The sequence below is a fragment of the Lissotriton helveticus genome, chromosome 1_1 (assembly GCF_964261635.1).
Source record: "Lissotriton helveticus chromosome 1_1, aLisHel1.1, whole genome shotgun sequence".
Classification (NCBI taxonomy): Eukaryota; Metazoa; Chordata; class Amphibia; order Caudata; family Salamandridae; genus Lissotriton; species Lissotriton helveticus.
Genome location: NC_136057.1, coordinates 1151730949 through 1151751553, shown reverse-complemented (window position 1 = coordinate 1151751553; position 20605 = coordinate 1151730949). Strand labels below are relative to the sequence as shown.

Below are 20605 nucleotides of genomic sequence, written 5' to 3'. Positions count from 1 at the left end.
CTCGGTACATCTGAGAGTGCTGTACAAAGCTGCTTGTTTAGTGTTCAAAGCTATACATCATTTGGGCCCGATACCTCTGCAGAATATGTTCTCCTGGTACTCTGCCCCGCGACTTCTTCGATCCTCTTCTGCGCATCTGTTGGTAGTCCCGAGGTTCCAGAGAGTCAGGATGGATGGCCGCTCATTCAGTGTGGCAGCGGCCAAACTTTGGAACTCACTGCCTCTCTCCTTGAGAAGCCACAGCAACTATCTTCCGTTCAGGAAAGCTCTTAAAACGCACTTATTTCCTAAAAATGCTGTGTAAGTGAATAGTGCTGTCGCTCAAGCTCAAGCGCCAGGATGCCCTCTGGGTGACAGGTTTGCGCTCTATAAATACACTAAATAAATAAATAAATAATGATACGCTGGAAAGTATCAAGAAGGATACTGATACGGCAAAGGCTCTGGGAACACTGCAGTACAGGAAAACCCCTTTTCGTGGCTCCAGGGGGAGAGGACAATCCTCGTATAGAGGAGGATACCAACAAGGGAGATATTCATCTTCTTATCAGTCCTCATCGCAGCCCCGTACCGTCAGCAATATAACCAGCGTCAGTCAGGAGGATACACAAAATCAACTCCAAGAGGACGTGGTGGCCGAGGAAAGGACAACACCCGTCGGCAATGACAACCTCCATCTTCCGGCTCTGTCAGATGCTCCCCTGGGTGGAAAGATTGCTCACTATCTTCACAATTGGCGGAAAATTACAACGGACCAATGGGTCCTCAAAATAGTTTAATTCGGTCACACCCTAGAATTTCTTCAGACGCCCCCTTGTACGCCACCGATGCACCAAAGACCCAATCATCTGCATCAACTCTGGCAGGAGATTCGGACAATGCTCCGAAAGGGAGCAATAGAACCGGGACCGAAATCCCAGGAAAACAAGGGGTTTTACTCCCGGTTTTTTCTTATCAAGAAAAACAAGCTCCAGTGGCGCCCCATTCTGGATCTCAGATCCTTAAACACCTATCTCAAGAAACAATCTTTCAGGATGGTATTCCTACAGGACATCCTTCCGTTATTGAACCCAGGAGATCATATGACTACATTGGACCTACAAGACGCGTATTTCCACGTGCCGATACATCCTGCACACAGGCAGTACCTTCGGTTCTGGGTAGCCGGAAGACATTACCAATTCAGGGTACTGCCATTCGGCTTGAAGTCAGCGCCAAGAGTTTTCACGAAATGCCTGGCTCCAGTGGCGGCTGTGTTGAGGAAGCAAAGACATCAAATATTTCCGTACCTCGACGACTGGTTAGTCAAAGCGCCATCAAAGACACAGACCAGAGCGTCGACGCAAGCTTGCATAGACTTATTCGCCAATTTAGGATTGACTCTAAACGAGGGAAAGTCAAACCTCCACCCAGCAAGAGTGATCACATTTCTGGGGGCAATATTGGACACGGAATGCAACAAAGCGTTTCCCTCCGACGAAAGACAACTGAGGATTGTGTCCCTCTTCCAAGACTTGGGAAAAAGAAAGTCTCTTTCAGTCCGCAGGTACAAATCCTTGCTGGGCACAATGTCCTCTTGTATTCCACTGGTACCTTGCTGCAGGCTAAGGATGAGACCATGGCAGGAATAGATCGATCGCCAATGGCGTGAGGCGGAGGGATCCTTCGACGATACAATAAAGGTGACGCCAGTCATGCTGCAGGCAGCAAAGTGGTGGACGCAAAAGGCAAATGTGTCTCAAGGACTGACGTTTCTAGCAAGAGCAGCTCCGCTAGTGGTAACGACGGATGCGTCGTTAGAAGGATGGGGAGCTTTCCTTCAGGACCTTCAGGTCAGCGGCCGCTGGAAGGCAGAGGAGCAGCAATTACATATAAATCTGCTGGAGCTCAGGGCGATCCGCGTGGCATTACTGGCTTTTCTGCCAAGGATAAAAGGTGCGCCGGTGTTGATAAGAACAGACAACACCACGGCGATGCATTATGTAAACAAGCAAGGGGGAACAAGATCTCTCTCCCTGTCTCAGGAAGCCCAGGAGATATGGGAATGGGCTATTCAGCAGGAAATATCACTGACGGCAGAACACCTCCCGGGGGATCAAAAAGTCAAAGCAGATACTCTCAGCAGGCTAAAATCGTCCTGCCACGAATGGGAGCTAGACCAGGAGATCCTGGACAGGGTCTTTCGGAGATGGGGAACACCGATGGTGGACCTTTTCGCTACAAGGGAAAACAGAAAATGCCAGTACTTCGCAAGCTGGCTTCCCCAGAGGGGATCTTGGGGGAATGCGTTTTCCATGGCATGGTCCGGCATCTTTGCCTACGGTTTTCCTCCAATTCCTCTTCTCCCCCACGTACTGGTGAAGATCAAGAAAGAGCCGTGCAGGCTGATCCTAGTAGACCCGTGGTGGCCCAGACAACACTGGTTCACGGAACTCCTGCTACTGTCGGAGGACCGTCCAATTCGGTTGCGCCTGATTCCATCGCTTCTGACAATGTCCAAGGGGCAGGTGCGCCATCCGGACCCGAAATCCTTGCGATTAGCAGCCTTTCTCCTGAACACTGTGAGTTTAGCCATCTGAACATCTCACATGAATGTAAGGAGATCCTGTCCAAGGCCAGAGCGGAGAGTACCAACAAAACCTACAGAATGAAATGGAAGAGGTTTTGTCTGTGGTGTAAGAGACATGATGTTCACCCTTTTACTGCTGCTCATCAAATTATACCTTGCATTCTGCTGTTAGCAAAGTCAGGATTAGCACACGCCTCCATCAAGGTGCATTTGGCTGCGTTATCCCGCTACAGGAGGTCATTGTCAGGCCCATCTTTATGGTCCTCAAGGATTATCAAACAATTTATGAAGGGGATATTCAGAGTCTTTCCACCAGTAAAGCCTCCACCACCTTTATGGAATCTGAATATTGTACTCTCTCAATTGATGAAGCCACCATTTGAACCAATACACAGGGCAGACCTGAAGTTCTTGTCCTGGAAAGTGGCTCTTCTCATTGCATTGACTTCAGTGAGAAGAGTAGGTGAACTACAAGCGCTCACGATTCAGGAGCCTTTCTTGCAATTTCAAGAGGATAAAATGATTCTCAGAACAAACCCGAAGTTCATTCCGAAGGTGCCAACTGATTTTCATTTGAACGAACCTTTGGTGCTGAAGCGTTTCTTTCCTCATCCATCAACAGCGGCAGAAAAAATATTACACTCGCTGGACGTTCAGAGATGTATGAAATTTTACTTGAAAGAAACTAAGGCGTTTCGCAAGTCTTCCCAGTTATTCGTCGCCTTCAGCGCACCCAGGAAAGGTTTCCCGCTGTCAAAGAGGGGAATTGCCAGATGGATTTCCAGTGCAATTGTTAACTGTCATCAAGCTGCTGGAAAGCCTTTGAATGCACGAGTCCGTGCCCATTCCACGAGGGCAGTGGCCACATCCACTGGATTGTTTGGAGGAGTGCCAATCCAGGATATCTGCAGAGCAGCAACCTAGGCATCTACGCACACCTTCACCAGGCACTACTGCTTGGAGGCAGCCGCAGAATCGGATGCGGCGGTGGGAGAGGCGGTACTGCGGAATATCATCCAGTAACAGTGAGCCTTTTTTGCATCCCTCCATCCATAATTTCTTTTGTTTACAAAGTCACATTTTATATAAGTATGTATATATGTATATGAGATTATGCTTCATTTTCTAATGGTATTGCATGATTATGTAATGTATCAGGAAAATGTGCTTTGTTTTTTCACTGCTCGCTATTCTGATTCAGGCATGTGAATCTATGAAAGTTCCAATACTGGAGTAAGAAAACAAGTTACTTACCTGTAACTTTAGTTCTCCAGTATTGGAATCTTTCATAGGATTCACATGCACCCACCCTCCTCCCCTGAGAGGCTCACCTCGGATTTAGCACAAGAAGTGTGTTATATGATTATATAATCCAGAATATGTTATATGTTATATCATCCAGAACGCTTCAGCCAGGCTCATACTAGACATCCCGCGTAAAGAACACATCTCTGGTCACCTGAAAAACCTCCACTGGCTCCCCGTAAATAAGAGGATTACTTTCCGCCTCCTAACCCACGCACACAAAGCACTTTACGAACTTGGACCCGAATGCCTCAACACACGACTGTCCTTCTACACCCCCTCCCGTCAGCTATGATCTTCCAACCAAGCCCTTGCCACTGTACCTCGCATCAACAAAACCACCATGGGAGGTAGATCTTTCTCCTACCTGGCAGCTAAAACCTGGAACTCACTTCCCACTCACCTTCGCCTTACTCAGAACCACCCAGCATTCAGAAAGCAACTTAAAACTTGGATATTCGACAAGTAATTCCCCACCCTTCCTCAAGCGCCTTGAGACCCTATGGGTATGTAGCGCGCTATATAAATCTCTTGACTTGACTTGACTTGACTTGACTATGCACAAGTGCGCCAAAAATCTGAGGGGCAGAAGGTTCTCTAAGGAGTGTTCTAGAGGGTGAGGAGCTCTGATTGGTTCAGGGAAAAGTTTGGGCCTTTTTTACATAACAAAGGCTATGGGTTGCAAAAGGGAAATGGGCCTAGGCCTCTTTTCAGTTTGCTACACTACTAAGCACTGCTTTTTTATATACCGGAGACTCCCGTCTCGACGACTGGGAATGATTCCGGCATGTGAATCTATGAAAGATTCCAATACTGGAGAACTAAAGTTACAGGTAAGTAACTTGTTTTCTTACCTCTGAGCGAGTTAGAAGACCCCGATTGACTGGGCTCTACTCTTAGTGTTTATTTCAAACCTGGCTCCCGAGACTTTAAGTCAATATATTGTTAGGGTTCTCAGTTTGAAAATAGCTGGGGTTCAGAGCAAGCTTTCAGATGCTGGATGGCTGAGCATGATGAAGAACCTTGATTTCATCTGTTTGCAGGAAACATGGGACACAGAGGGATGCTTAAGGTTTAGATGGGTTTTCCTCGTATTCAGTTACAGCAACCCACTCCCTCAGTGGACGTGCTAGAGGTGGTCTTGCCACCCTAGTAAACGTAGCAAATAACTTTAAAGTAGAGGTCCTGATGTGTAATCTAAAGACCATTTGGGGCATCCTTTAATCATTTCCTAATAAGTGCAGATTGCTCCATCTTAATTTTGATAACACAGTTAAATTGAATAAAGAGCCAAATGCCGTTGCTAGTCTTAAAGTATTTATTGTAGATTTTTATCAAGCCGAGCCCCCATTTACTGTAATCATGGTTTCCAGGGATTTTAATCTGCATCCCTGTTACGCCTGAACAATGTATAGAGATTCCGATTCTGAGTATCCACCTGATGACCAGGCGCACTTCAAACATACTTGCCAAGGTGATGTTGCTAATTGCCTCATTTCTGAGTTTAATTTAACAGATGTAATGGCCATCAGCCAGGACAACTTGAGTGAGTGTATACCTACATTTAAAAGGGGAGGGGGGCATTGCACGGATATAGATTATATTCTTGTTTCCAGCTGTTTCTTTTCTGCACTTTTAAAATTCAAGGTTTTAAAGCACAATTTAATCGACCATAATCCGTTAAAAGCCTTATTTCATCGGGACAAAAAACCCTTATGATTAGTACCTATATAATAGGAGCCCATCACCTATACTAATCGGGGGCGAAGGGTGAGGTGGGCTTCCATTGTTCCCTCAGTTTTTGTCCAAACTTTGATACTTACATGTCAAGCTGATTTCCACTCCTGTTTGTCTGAAGAAGAGTCACCCCAGAGCATTTTGAAGTCATTTTATAATATCGGCAGTTTTCACAAATCCAGGCTCTGCAAGATCGCTCCATCCCCAGTAGCATATGTAGAAAGATGGTTTGATAGGCGGTGTTCTAAAACCCATAGGAATCTCTGGAAACTTCTGTATGCAAGGCCAAGTTCCTAAGAGAAGGTGAAAAGGGCCAGGGCTGCTTTTAGAACGGCCTGTAAAATCCATCTCAAAGAGGAGTCCTGGGATAAGTTATTAACGGCTAGTCGTCAGCGTAACAGCTTTGCTTTTTGGAGTGTCGTCAATTCGCCCCTGTTCAGCAATGATTACCTCTCTAACCAGGCCTATACTATCTCGTCCCAGGCCTGGGTTGTTCATTTTAAGGCCACCATCTATAACCTTGATGAGGAGCCTGATATGTGGAGGGATTTGAAGCCTGACCAGCATATTGTCTTTCATCTATCAGAGGTCAGAGCTGCCATTTTTCAGTTATCATCAAACAAAGCATCTGGGCCAGATGGGTTACCAGGGGATCTTTTTGGGCCCCTCTTTTGACACTATATCTAAATTCTGCAGCCACTGGAACTCTCCCATTAACCTGGATCCCAATCAATAATAGTCCCCGTCTTTAAAAAGGGCAGCAGGTCAGATCCTGCTTTTTTCAGGCCTATTTCCCTGAGGGACTCAGAAGTGAAAGTCAATGGTCGGATGCTATTAAACCACCTTTCGGCTTGGGCTGAGGAGAAAGGCTTTTTATCTGACCTACAATATGGGCTTTATTCTAGACGGGCCACTATAGAGAAAACCTTGAATCTTTATTTGCTAATTAGTAAATATACCAAGGCTAAGAAGGGGGCAATCTATCTGGCCTTCATGGACCTTAGCTCTGCCTTCGACAGAGTAAACCAATCTAAGTTGTAGTCCATGATAGCTCAGATGGATGTCGACCCAGTTTTAATGAACTTTTTGTATGCTGCATAAAGATCTTTCAGCAAGTGTTAGGTTTTGTTCAAACTGGAGCACTTTAGGCTGCGGCATGGGGTCCGGCAAGGCTGTATTTTAGCTCCTTTTTAATTTATTTGTTATATGAATAAAATAGTGCAAGCCTTGATAGTTCCGGATGTGGATGTCCCTAAAGTAGGTGGCTGCTCCATACCGGCCCTGCTTTATGCAGACGGTACAGTTTTAATTGCTTGGACAGCGAACGGCTTGCAAAAACGTCTTAATCTTTTTAAAAAATATTATGAATAGCCTTGATTTGATAACTAATTTTTCAAAGTCACATGTCATGAAGTTTGACCCACCCAGCACAAAAACAATGAAATACTTAATAGATGGTCCCATATTAGCCAGGTAGATAAGTTTAGGTATTTAGGTGTCCAATTTGACTCTGGGCTTAATTGGCATTCACTCATATACCAGAACACTTAGTCTTTTAATAGAGTGATATTTAGTATAGGAGAGTTTTCCCGCTGGTTTTGGCACACGCATACAATCAGTCCTGGACATTTACTGGGCCAAGTGCGTCCCATTAGCGAGTTATGGTAATTGAATATGGGGATATTACCAGGTAGATTCAATCCAAGTAGCAGTAAATACATTTTTAAGGGGCCTTTTAGAAGTTCCACAAAGTGTACCGTATGAAATTATCCATAAAGAACTGGCCTTAGATTATATCATGGATCCGCTCCGTCTCAGCCCTCTAAAACTCTGGCATTCTGTCTGGTTAAAAGAGGAACTTGGTTTTAGCAGACTAATCTTGCAGGATTGCTTAAAACAAGATAAATCCTCCCTGATCCTGTGGATGGTATATGTTGCTCATAATATGCAGATTCAAGGGAAGTCTGACCTGTATGACAACCTTTCCAGTATAACTAGCTTTGATGGCAAATGGGTTGAAACCGCTTTTAGGGATAAGGTGTTAATAGAGTGTGAGGGTTCTGCACTAATGAAACACTCAATGCGACATGCGATTTTATTGAAAACTGTAAGCAACATAGAACCTTATTTGACCTGGAACATGACACGGCATCAAGGCTGTCTGTTAACTTATTTTAGGCTGAACTTATTTCCGCGATTAGTGCCTTTTACTCATGGCTGTTTTACTAATGCGGACTAGCCTTTCTGTAACTGTGACAACGCTTTGATAAACGACACACTGCATGTTGTTATGATCTGCTCTAAATAAAATAATTTGCGACACAAGTTTTTATGTCCATTTTTAAAACAATTGAATTTGATCTAAATTCGGTCTGCTTTACTACACTTACAGCTGCTAAACTCCCCTACAGTTTGCTTTCCCCTTGTATGCTGTATTACGGGAGTTTTAAAATAAGTAAGAACATGTTGAAGATAATCTTTGTACTAGTTTAAATGTCTTGACTTTTATGATTTTATTTTTTAAATCATATAAATATTATGAACTGAACTGATTTCTTCACCATCTGAGTTCGGGAAAGGGGTTCTGAGAAGAAAGGAGAGTAGGGAATGGAGAAAAACGATTTTCAAGAATAAAGCCATTGCACTTTAGAGATGCCTAGGTTCCCCCTTAACCTGCCGGTTGGAACTCCTGATTCTTATTCTAGTTGCCATTGAATGGGCTGGAGACCATTGTTGCTGCATACTTTAATTTATCCCATGCTTTTTTCTGTATTTATGCTAGTTTAGATTTGCAAACAGAAAAAGATTGGGCCAAGGTGAAATTGAAATTGAGCCAGCATTATTTTGGAAATTTTGCATTGTGTGTTAAACAAAGTTTCTTAAATTACACCATTACACCACATAGCGTAATTATGTCCCCTTTAGCTATAAAAAGTTACCTAGCTTGGCAGTTCAGGCTGGAATGTTCCCATAGGAAGCAGGATCAAAACTGATTTGCATATGGCCGGGTCCAAACGGGTGGCATGGTGAGCAAAATAATAATGGATTCAACCCAGATCTGTGGCTGTGGGCGAATGTTTGAAAATGTTCAGCATTCCGTCCATTATCTTTTTGTGTTGCTATAGTCGCCCTAAGTGGGAAGGGTATGCCCAGACCTTGGTCCCATGCACGCTATGCCACTGGATTAAAGCTAGTCTTAATGATGATGGTTTATACCCCGAAACCAGTCCCAGTATGCTTGTTTTCAGGTCCAGTAAGTACCTGTCCTGGCAGTTTGGGCTGGACTGTTCCCATGGGGATCAGGGTCAAGACTGATTTGCATATGGCTGGTTCCAAAGTGGAGTGGCCTGGGGAGCAAAAAAACAATGGATATAATTAACCCCAATCTGTGACTGAGGGTGAATGTTTGACAATGTTCAGCATTCCGTTCATCATCTTTTTATGTTGCTCCAATCTGAAGTTAGCACTTAAGTGTAATAAGGGAACCCATTGTTAGTCTATGGGAGCGATGGTATTCCAGCTATGAATAACGACTTTAACATAACATTAGGATTCTTTCAATGCCAGGACATGTAAAACTTTAACTCACATGTCCTACTTTTTAAATACCATGCACCCTGTCCTATGAGTCTTTAGGGTCTACGTTATGGTTGACACATGAGCAGTGAAAAGCATGGTTTAGGTATTGGCAAAAGGACCTTTTTGCCAAGTTCAAATGGGAGATTAGAACTTGGCTGCAGTGGCATGTTTCACAGTGCTACATTATGGGATGGAAGCATCTATGGCCTATCTAGCCACATTTCCTGAATTTCCCATTTAAAAAGGGAAAACGTTTTATTGAACTCAGTTGGTTGATTATTCTGTTTTATTCTTTGTTGTTAAAACACTTGCGGTCTTTAGAGTCAATTTTCAAATATGTAATTTATTTTCGAAACAAAAGTTCTTTAAAAAAAAAAACGTTTTCAGGGATTTCACATATGGGTTGAGATAAATATGTTATTTAATAATTTAAAGCTAGAATTGTAAGTGAGTGTTACCTTTCCATATTCAACTTCTAATACTGACCATGACAGAGGTGGGTTTATCACACTGGCCAAAACCCTGCTTCTGCTTTCTTATTCTTGTTATGGTACCGACTGGTTTATGTAGACTCATTACAGCCTCAGTACAAACAAACATCAATAGTCTTGTTATTTTTGTGAACAAATAAGTACAAATGGCAAGGCAGGACAACATTTTTTCTCTCCAAACGATGGTGGTGGAGGCAATTTGTGATTAGTGTTAAGGAAGCAAAATAAAATGTTGGAAAAACTAAAAAAAAAAAAGTGAAAGAGCTTGGTGGTGGAATGTGACAGATTAGAGAAGGGGAAGCGTCTCTCTCCCCCACCCCCTGCCCTCCGACCCACCCAATGTTAACACAGAAATGAAACCGAGAGAAGAAAGTCTGCCCTTCGCTCAAACACAACAGGAAAATAATTGTCAAATTGTCAAAAAATTGATCAACAAGGAATTGTATACCTAATTGCAGCATAGGTACCTGTATTCTATGGGAACAACCTGTTAGCACTGGAATTAATAATATAAGTAGGCTCTTGTGTGAAATAGGTTACATGTTCTCAGTTTGTTTTTCTCAGGATGTACTAGCCAAATGCACGTTTATAAAAAGAAAATACATCAAGGATATTTTAGAGGCCAACATTGCTCATTAATTAATTAATGTATCTTCCTTTCATGTTTTAAAGTCCTCAGACTGCAAAGGGTCCTGGCGAACATTTCTATTTGGTACCTGAGCCAGTGGTAGTTCCCAACAGTCCGATCTGGTACTCAACCCAGCCTGTCAGCGAACAAGTGATGGAGCAGATGTTGAGTAGAATACTTCTGGTAAAGGAGATCCAAGAATCACACGCCTCATCCCGTCTGACACTCTACCAATGAGCACCTGGCCTAATCTTCTTTCTGACAGATTGACTTAGAGTTGTATAAACTATTGTTGGTAAAGCATGAGCAAGTTGTGTAGAGAATATTCAGTACGCTTTGAAGTGAGTGAATGCCTTAAACCCAATTTGTTTGTAAAAGTAGACTTCTTTAAATGCGCAAACTTTAAAAAAAAAATGCAATTTGTTTGTATTTCATTATGTATATTGTGTTCATCTTTAGAATTTCTGGGACACATAATGGAATCAAATAAGCTACTGGTTTTAGTGCTTTGATGGGCCAATTGTAGAACCCAAACTTGTATTTCTGGTTACTTTACTTTGTCCACTATGTACACAGTGGAGTACATAAAGCAGTGTTCTTTCACAGCACGTCTAATGGCACAAACATGTACCATGCAAGAGACTGCTTAAAATAGATGGCATACATTTGTGATGGTTACAAACTTGCAGTGTATTCTTTCATAATATATTAGTGCAATCTTCTTTTTTTGTGACACACACCTCTCTTGACATTCTAGTATTGTGCTTCCTTTAGAAAAGGATGATGCTTCCATGACAAGTAAACATGTAAAATCACTGACTTCAGGGCAAAGAGGAGTACAGAGGTAAACCAACATCTTAAACAATTTGTTGAGGAACTTTTGAAAGTGATGGATTTTTCTTGACTTGAGTGTCTGGCATTGTTGGTGTAAAATGTGCCTAAGTAAGTTGTCATTACAGACTTGACACTTTATTAGTATCACATCTTTTGTGTGCATGCACGGAAGGTTTACACATTTATGCTAAGGAACTATACAACCGTACCTCAAAATCCATGAATGCTGTGCCTTAACACAATCGAGGCACTTGTATTTATTTCAGTTGTGACTGATGTCAATTTTAATTACTTGTGTTTTAGTAAGTTTACTTTTACAGAGAGATTTGTATATTTTCACTTACTATGTAAAATGGAAATCACAGACTAACAGGATGAAATTGAGTTTTGTTATCAGACGTACGCTATATTTATGGTATATTTGTTATTTAATACAAATTGAGCACTACTTTTGATTTGGAAATAAAATTGCTATGAATGTCAACTGGATATTGTACTGCAAATTGTAATTCTGAGAAGAAGGAACACCAACATCCTTTATATATGTGTTGTGTTCGACTTTCTGATAAATGAAGATTGGATAATGTCTTAGGGATCAAGTAGTAGCTTGCTTTGCCCTTTATTGATTCATCTTCCTTGTCCTGATAACTTCCCCGAGGTGCAGGAGGATCCAGAAACGCACATCTAAAATTCTTTAAGCAAGCTGACGTTTTGATAAAAGCGGTGGATGCATACCTTTAAATCTTGAACCTGAGTAGAAGTGCCTTCCAGAATGCCCTGCTGTCGTTCAGCCAACTATGGTTTTCCTAACAGTCATAAAAATAATTGCAAGACCAGTGGAGCACAACTGTATTAAACTGCTGAAGACATAAGGATGAAGCAGAAAAATATATGTTCGAGGCATGTGAGCTGTAGATTACATGCTTTGCATATTCCTGCCATCTAGTGTTGGGTCCGGATGTTTTTAATTTGTTTTTCTTCACAGAAGTCTTTCCAGTCACGTGATAAGTGACCCCTCCATTCGGTGATAGTACGCATGGGCATCAACTCCACTGTTAGATTGTTTTTTTCCGCTATCGGGGAAGGTTGCCTTTCTCATTGCAATCACTTCACAAAGGAGAGTTGCTGAACTTCAGATAGTAACTATACAAGAGCCTTTCTTTCAGCTTCACAAAGACAAAGTGGTTTTTTGAACCAATCCCAAATTTCTTCCTAAGGTCGTTTCTGCTTTTCATAATAATTAATCAGTTGAGTTTCCTGTGTTCTTTACTCAACCTGATTCTGTAGCAGAACAAGTTCTACACACACTAGATGTTAGAAGAGCTCTACTATATTATGTAAAAAGAACACAAGTATTTCACTAAACAAAACAGCTTTTTGTTGCTTTTTTGCCACCACACAAAGGCAATCCCATAACTAATCGGGAATTGCAAGATGGATCGTGAAATGTATCCAGACATGATGTGTAAAGGCAAAAAGAACTTTGATAATACCCCCTAGAGTACATTCCACCTGCAAAATAGGGGCTACCATGGCCTTGTTAAGAAATATTCCCCTAGCTGACATGTGTAAGGCAGCAACATGGTCTATACCGCATACATTCACCAAACACTACTGTGTAGATGAGTTAGCGAGGCAACAAGCTAATGTAGGCCAGGCAGTACTTAAAACACTTTTTTTTTTACAACTGCAACAGCTACAGGTTAGCCACCGATTTAGGAGTATACTGATGTATAATCTATGCAAAGCATGTGATCTAATGATCACATGCCTCGAACGGATGTTACTTACCCAGTAAGCATCTGTTCTTGGCATGTAGAGCTGTAGATTCACATGTTCCCACCCGCCTCCCCGGGTACGTATCCCTGTTGCAGTTTCTTATTTTACATACATATGCATGGCCATCTCTATCCTATACTTACTCCATTCTCACCCTCTCCGGGAAAACAAATTTATCGATGTAGTCGATGTCCATGCACACTATCACCGAAAGGAGGAGTCGCGTCCCTCCTGCCTGGAAAGACTTCGTTGTAGAAAAACAACTTGTTAACATCAGGACCCAACACTAGATGGCAGGAGTATGCAAAGCATGTGAATCTACAACTCTATATGCAAAGAACAGATGCTTACTGGGTAAATAACATTATGCTTGTTTTCTCTGTTCGGTATACTTGACCCTAAATTCATCGGGTCTATTGTCAATCATACAACAACAAATCGATTACACAATATTTTTTATTTTCAATAATAAACTGTATCCTTTAAGTCCGTTTTGGTCATCCTTTCTTAGAAAGAGGGACCCTAACAGCAATTAAAAAGAGCTACATGAGGTAAACTTTTAAATGTCTCTGAGCAAACACTATACTCAAAATTGAAATCTGGACGTAAATGCTACATATTAACATGTAGCAAATATCTAGGAGGGTAAGTCTTTGAGGGAAAAAAATGCATTTTTTCCAGAAATGGATGGCTTTAATTGAAGATGAAATTACAAAATCGTAGTAGTCCAAATACACTATTATCAATGTTTTTTTCTGTTCAACAAACGTTGTGCAGAACAAATTGAAGAGGTACTGGGGCAAGAGTTCTGAAAGTACTGACTTTGACTATTTTTGGGTAAAGCAATAAAAATATTTGGCATGCAAAGTGCACTCTTTAGTACTACAAGTTAAACTGTAAAATTATATTGAATACTAACAAAACTAAACTCCTTGCTTTAGGAGCCAAACAAATTGAAATAAAAAAACATATGGATATTGTGTTCGAGTTTTTTGTACAGGTTATGAGAGTGATATTATACCAGTCTTCTAACATGCACATTTTTAGGTTTCACTTACAGAAAGCTTCAGCTGTCTGTTGGCAAACAGAACCATTGTATGCAATAGAGATTTGGAGAGGTCTCTGTTCTTTGGTCGTGTTTAAATGAATCAATGGCTTGCCTCAGGTCTCTTGTGTTTGTTCCTCACAATCACATTGTGAACTCCTTATTTTGAATGTATGAGATATACGTCTACTGATGTCAATACCTTGCTTTGCAGTACACAAGACTATTTATTCTTACTATGTGTACTTCTCCCCGTTTGCCCTTTCTTTGAACTCCTCCCACACAAAATGTAATTAACCAATGCCCCCATACCCTCTTGCACAGTCAGTACTGCTTGCTGTAGTCAGTGGGCGGCAATATTTAAAAGAATTTTAATCCACTCCAAGATGGTTGCCCATGTGTGTGCATGCAATCTTTACATTTTTGCTTAAACAAATTCAAAGTTGACCCCCACACGTGTACAGACACACATGTACCAGCCATTTTTGCCTCTTCTTGAAACAAAAGAGAATACATTCCAAGATTGCTGCGCATACATGGCGTTTATCTGAAGGAAAAAAAGCTTTATCAAAGCCATTGGTGAGTCATGGACAAAACTAATTGGCTTTGCCAAGTGCAATCAATAATATAATGAAATTAACAGAGGACATAACCAAGCAAGTGGTGAGGACTAATTGAATCAATTCATTACTATAAAGAGGCCTTAACACTGTTCATGTGTAGTAAGTGACTTCTTTGGGATTTTCTTTTCTTTGAATCTATTTCTTTCCTTCTTTTTTTGTTACTAGTTTTCATTTTGAGGTATATTTTGACTTCTTATTTTAGTGATATGCCCAAAGTGTCTATTTTGTTTCTTCTCTCACCTGCCATGTATAATGCACAGGTTGAAGAACAAATCCCATTTAGAGTTCTGACAAGTGCTAGAAGATTCAAAGTCAAACATGGAGCTTGCAAAAATAGCAGAACATAATTAGTTGCATGGGGGGTCTCCGTCGGCAAAGACATCTTGGCCCTTAGACAGCCGAGTTGCGCACTGACTTTCATCTGGCAGCTCATGACCCTTATGCAGTCAACAGCCTATTCCAGGTCCTACTTGATGTTGAGACCTTTCTGTCCTCTCTTTGTAGATGTTGTGCTCATTTCTTTGCAGCACTGGTTGTACTTATTGGTTTTGCCAATACTTTTTTTTCCTGAGGTACTATTGACAAACATTCTCTGGGTAGCACTACTTTGTTTCAGTGCTAAAAAGAATAACGTCAAGAGTGCTGTCCCCTAGTGCCATTTAAGAAAAGCACAGCAAGTTGAAGTCTTCGATCAGAAATTGATTTTAATGCAAAAAGCAGTGCATTTGAATTTTGTGAAGAGTAGTCTCATCCTAAGTGTTTGGGTTCCCTGGTTTTACTGTGGATACCATCATCCACCAGCTAATGCTACCGAGTGAGAAGTTACAATGCTTGAAGAAGGAACTCCAGTAAACACGGAAGTCTCCTACCTCATGAATATAAACCGAAGCTATAAAATGAAGCTTCCTGTCTCCATGAATCCAGGTGATGTTCTTTGGCCTTCTTCATTACAGAGAAGTTTCAACTATTCATCACGGAGTAAGACCTCCGACCCTCGTTCTAGGTCCACTCTCTCCCCGCAGCTCTGCTGTGCCGTCTCTTGCCTCCAGACCCGACCTCCTTCTCGGGAGGTTAGAGGCTGCTGCCAACTGGGACCAGACTGCCTGCAACCACCGTAACCTTTCTCATCCTTTTTTTAGGTTTCGCCTGGCGTCCGCTGTGCAGCAGCGTTCGCGCAGGCGAAAACTTTTGAGAACAGTATGGTGCCTTTGTCACGCCTCTCACTTCCATTGGCTAGCTCCATAAATGGAGGCTAGCCATTGGAAGTGAGATCTGTCCGTCATGGTCCGAGGCGATTCGTGGGCGTTCCGGCGATGTTTTTTTCATCCTGCCCCGGTTAGCACGTCATGCGGCGGTGGGCGGATGTGTTTTTTTTTGGACGCCATGTTTTGATCATTTGCCGCCGGAAGATGTCCAGGTGAGTGCTAGGTTTCGCCTGGCGTCCGCTGGTTTGTTTTTTTAGAACATGGTGAAATGTCCTAACCCTTTGCAGCAATCAAGTCAGCTGTTGTTAGCCATCCTCGGACCACAGACCGTATTGAAGCTCGAATTAAAAGCTGCCAGGCCGGTTCTGCCGTATCATGGCCGCCCGAGTTTCTGCAGGATCTTGGACGGGGAGGCACCGCACAGCCCTCAAGGGATCATCTCCGAACACAGTGCCATTGGCCCTTCGAAGCCCCCGTTCCACACCCGATTGCTGGTGACATTGAATGCGGAGGGCTGGTGAATAAATGGTGTAGCTTCGTGCAAGAGTGCAGTAGCACTACACGGAGCCTGCTTTCTCGTGTGTGAAGTTTGCCGCCTTTGCGCGCCACTTAAAGCACACGTTACCCTTTGGCGAGGAGCAGTTGCTACTTTGGGTTCATGGCGCCGGTGAGTCAGCGGTGCCCGGGGGCATGTCTCCGCCAGCGAGCTCTCCCTGCAGGCCAAGGGGTGCAAACATTGGCACCGAAGGCACGAGGGACAGCCGGGCCCGCCAATTTTTGGAGTAGCATCACCTTTTCTCAGTAGACAAAATGATCTGAAAGAGACACGTTAGTATTAGATTCCTTACCTTAGAATATCCCCAGGCGTCAGACTGGATCCGGAAAATTTTGCGTAGCAGTACCCTTGCGCGTCGGTAGGCGTCGTCTGCGGGTCCGTCGGCGTTGTGGGCGCCGTGATGACGTCGTCGGAGTACTTAGATGCCGCCTCCGCGTGCTGACGTCAGTTCTTCTTTTTTCCGCGCCAGCAAGCGCAGATCTGAAAAAAGCAGTAACCCTAGTCAATTTTGACTAACTTTTTGATCCTTTTTGATTCCTGTTTCGAAGTCTCTCGACTCCGACTCGGTGCCTTAGGGATGCCCGGCTTCAAGCATTGCGACGATTGCGACCGGCTGATGTCGGTCACGGATCCTCACCGCGTCTGTTTGTCGTGTTTGGGCGTCGACCACGACGACAAGGCCTGCTCAGACTGTCGGGCCCTCTCTTCGAAAGCCAGGCGGGAGCGGTCCCGTTGGCGCCTCGAACTCCGACAGTCGGTCCCGCGCCGTGAGAGGTCCCGATCCCATGGGAGGTCGAGGGACAGGTCGCGGGCCCGGAGCCACCACAGCTCCGAGAGTAGGCCTCACTCTTCCGGGTCGAAGTCGTCATCAGGTAAGAGGCACAAGAAGTCCAAGCGGCGTCATCGCTCCTCGGACTCCCCCCGACGCTCGCACGATGCGGCCGGGGGTTCGGGTGACACCACCCACGCGGCTCCGTCGGGGCCGCGGGCGCCGCGTCCGGCTCCATACCCTCCGGTCCCTGGGCCGCAAGCGACGCAGGAGGAGATCGAGCGCTTCCTCATGGCCATGAGGAAACTCTCTCCTCCGGCGGGTTCCGCGACGCCTCCGGGCCTAGCGGACCAGTCTGGGGGACCTAGCGGGTCAGCGGCTCCGGCCCCGACGCCGTCGGGTGCTTCGACGCCGCCGGCGCCTTCGGGCCCGGCGCCGCAGGTCCCTGTTCTCCCGACGCCGCCGGTGCCTTCGGGCCCGGCGCCGAGTGGTCCAGTGGTCCCGACGCCGCCAGCGCCTTCGGGCCCGGCGCCACGGGACGCCGCAGGCCCCCCTTCGGGATCTGGTTCGTCGCCGGTGGACCTTACGACCTCCCCGGCGTCGGACCCCCAGGTGTCGCCTCTGGCGCCGGCTCCGGGCGGCGCCGACCCCGGTTCTGTCCCCATTCCTGTTCTGCCATCGGGACGGCCCCGATGGGTGCCGCTCCAGACAGCGTTTGGTGACTTTCACTTTTATGAACAGGTCCCATTGGTTGACGACCCTGATTCTCAGGAGATGGGTGAAGGGGAGGACTGGGAGGGGTCTGAGGACCCTCTGACCAGGGAGTGTCAGTCTCATGAGGACTGGGCAGGAGACCTTGGGGATGCCAGTGGCCTGGACACCTCTCCAGACCCTGGTTTTGTCTCCCCTCCTTCCGTGGCTTCGGAGGAGGGGGCTACTTATAGTGTGGTGCTGATGAGGGCTGCAAAGGCCTTGGGCCTTGAGCTCCCCGTCGCGGCCGTGAGGACTTACCTCCTCACTGAGGTCCTTAAACCACAGTCTAGCTCGGCCGAGCCTCTGCTGCCCTTTAATGAGGCCTTGACGGACGTTCTTTTGGGCACTTGGTCCAGGCCCGCTATGGGTTCGCCCGTAGATAGGAACGTGGCCAGACGCCACCGCCCAGCCCCGGGCGACCCATGTTTCCTGTCCACCCACCCCACCCCCGAGAGCCTGGTCATCCAGGCCTCCCAATTCCCAAACCGCATTCCCGTCGGCTCCGCCGGATCGGGAATCCAAGAGATATGACCAGTATGGGAAGAAGATCTTCTCATCCCTGAGCCTCGGCTTGCGGTCTTCCAACACCGCCTGTCTCTTGGGACGTTACACCCACTCAGTGTGGGATAAGGTCGCGGAAGTGCTGCCAGAGTGTCCGTTGGAGGTACGGGCCAAACTCGGCCAAGCCCTTGTGGAGGGCCGGGACGCAGCAAAGTACTCCATCAGGTGTGGGCTAGATACCACCGACTCGCTGGGCAGAGCGATGGCTACGACGGTGGCGGTCAGACGCCACGCCTGGCTGAGGTCCGCCAACTTCTCGGCAGATGTCCAGAACACGCTTATGGACATGCCGTTCGATGGCCGTCGCCTCTTTGGCGACAAGGCAGACCATGCGCTTGAGCGTTTTAAGGACTCCAGGGCTACGGCCAAGTCCTTAGGCCTTTCGGGCCAGCGCCAGCAAACGGCTGCCTATCACTCCTTTCGTGGCCACGGAAGGGGTGCGCCCACACGCGCCGCCAGCCACGTGCCGCAGGGTAATACCCAACGCGGTGGCGGCCGTGGGAACCGCCGTCCGGGCGGTCGGGGGCAGCGGCGCGGTCAGTCCACACCTTCCCCCGCAGCATCCGCCTCAAAACCTTCCTAGTCCGTGTTTTCAGGCCCATGTGACGCCAGTTGGAGGCAGGGTTCGCCATCACCACCTCCACTGGCGCACTGTCACGTCGGACAGGTGGGTGCTGCAAATCGTCCGAAGGGGCTACTCCCTCCCCTTCGAGGCGACTCCTCCAACCATGCCACCGCAGAACCACCGTGTATCGGGGGATCACTTGCGACTTTTGCAGGAGGAAGTTACGGCCCTCTTGGCCAAAGGGGCCATCGAGCGCGTTCCTGGGCCAGAAGTAGGGTGTGGTTGCTACCCCCACTACTTTCTGGTACCCAAGAAGGGCAAAGGGGGCCTACGCCCTATCTTGGACCTACGGAACGTCAACGGCTTCCTCCGGAAGGAGAAGTTCAAGATGCTGACACTGGCTCAGGTCCTTGCTGCCCTGGACCCAGGAGACTGGATGGTGGCGTTGGACTTGCAGGACGCTTATTTTCATATCCCCGTCCTGCCTGCCCACCGGCGCTACTTGCGGTTCACGGTAGGCCACGAGCACTTTCAGTTTACCGTGCTCCCATTCGGCCTTACCAGCGCCCCACGGGTGTTCACGAAAGTGATGGCGGTGGTCGCAGCTCGTCTGCGTCGGTTAGGGGTTTCAGTCTTCCCCTACCTCGACGACTGGTTGTTGAAGGCAGGCTCGCCCCAGACAGTCGTCGGCCACCTTCAGACGACGGCAGACCTCCTGCACCAGCTGGGGTTCTCCATCAATGTGCCGAAGTCACACCTGTGTCCCTCTCAGAAGCTCCTCTTCATCGGAGCGGTTCTGGACTCGGCGCGGTTCCGGGTTTATCCACCCAAACAGCGGGAACGGGATATTCAGGCTCTGATTCCCATCTTTCAGCCGTTGTCCCGGGTTTCGGTCAGGTTGACGCTACGGCTTCTGGGGCTGATGGCCTCCTGCATCCTACTGGTGCATCACGCCAGGTGGCGGATGCGGGCTCTGCAGTGGGACCTGAAGTTTCAGTGGGCCCACCATCAGGGCAACCTTTCCGACCACGTCCTGATCTCGGAGGGCACTGCGAGACAGCTGCAGTGGTGGCTTACGGACCGCGATTGGGTCAGCGGCAGATCCCTCTCCCTTCCCCAACCGGAGCACGTAGTTGTGACGGACGCGTCCCTCCAGGGCTGGGGAGGCCACTTGGGAGAGGCGGAGATCAGAGGCCTCTGGTCTCCGGCGGAGATCCGGCTCCACATCAACCTGTTGGAGCTCAGGGCGATTCGTCTAGCACTGAAGGCATTCCTCCCCTCTGTCCGGGGGTGTATAGTGCAGGTTTTCACGGACAACACCACCGCCATGTGGTACTGCAACAAACAAGGCGGAGTGGGGTCGTGGATCCTTTGTCAAGAGGCTCTTCGCCTTTGGCAATGGCTGGAACGCCAGGGCGTGACCCTGGTGGCTCAACACCTGGCGGGTTCTCTGAACGCCAGGGCGGACGAGCTCAGCCGTCGGTGCATGATGGATTACGAATGGCGTCTGAACTCGGACGTGGCGCAAGGCCTCTTTCAGCGATGGGGAGAGCCTTGGTTAGATCTATTCGCCACCGAAGAGAACGCGCAATGTCATCAGTTCTGC

At 46.4% G+C, this 20605-nt stretch overlaps 1 protein-coding gene across 1 annotated transcript in view; it reads left to right on the top strand.

The window, feature by feature from the left end:
* The window catches only part of LOC144821747 (transcriptional regulator QRICH1-like), a 286095-nt gene extending 272198 nt beyond the window's left edge, over positions 1-13897 (top strand). Inside the window, exon 9 of the mRNA XM_078678952.1 lies at positions 10354-13897. Within this exon, the coding sequence (XP_078535078.1) occupies positions 10354-10546 (193 nt within the window). The 3' untranslated portion in view covers positions 10547-13897. The remainder of the gene's footprint in view (positions 1-10353) is intronic.
* Positions 13898-20605: the final 6708 nt, after the last annotated feature.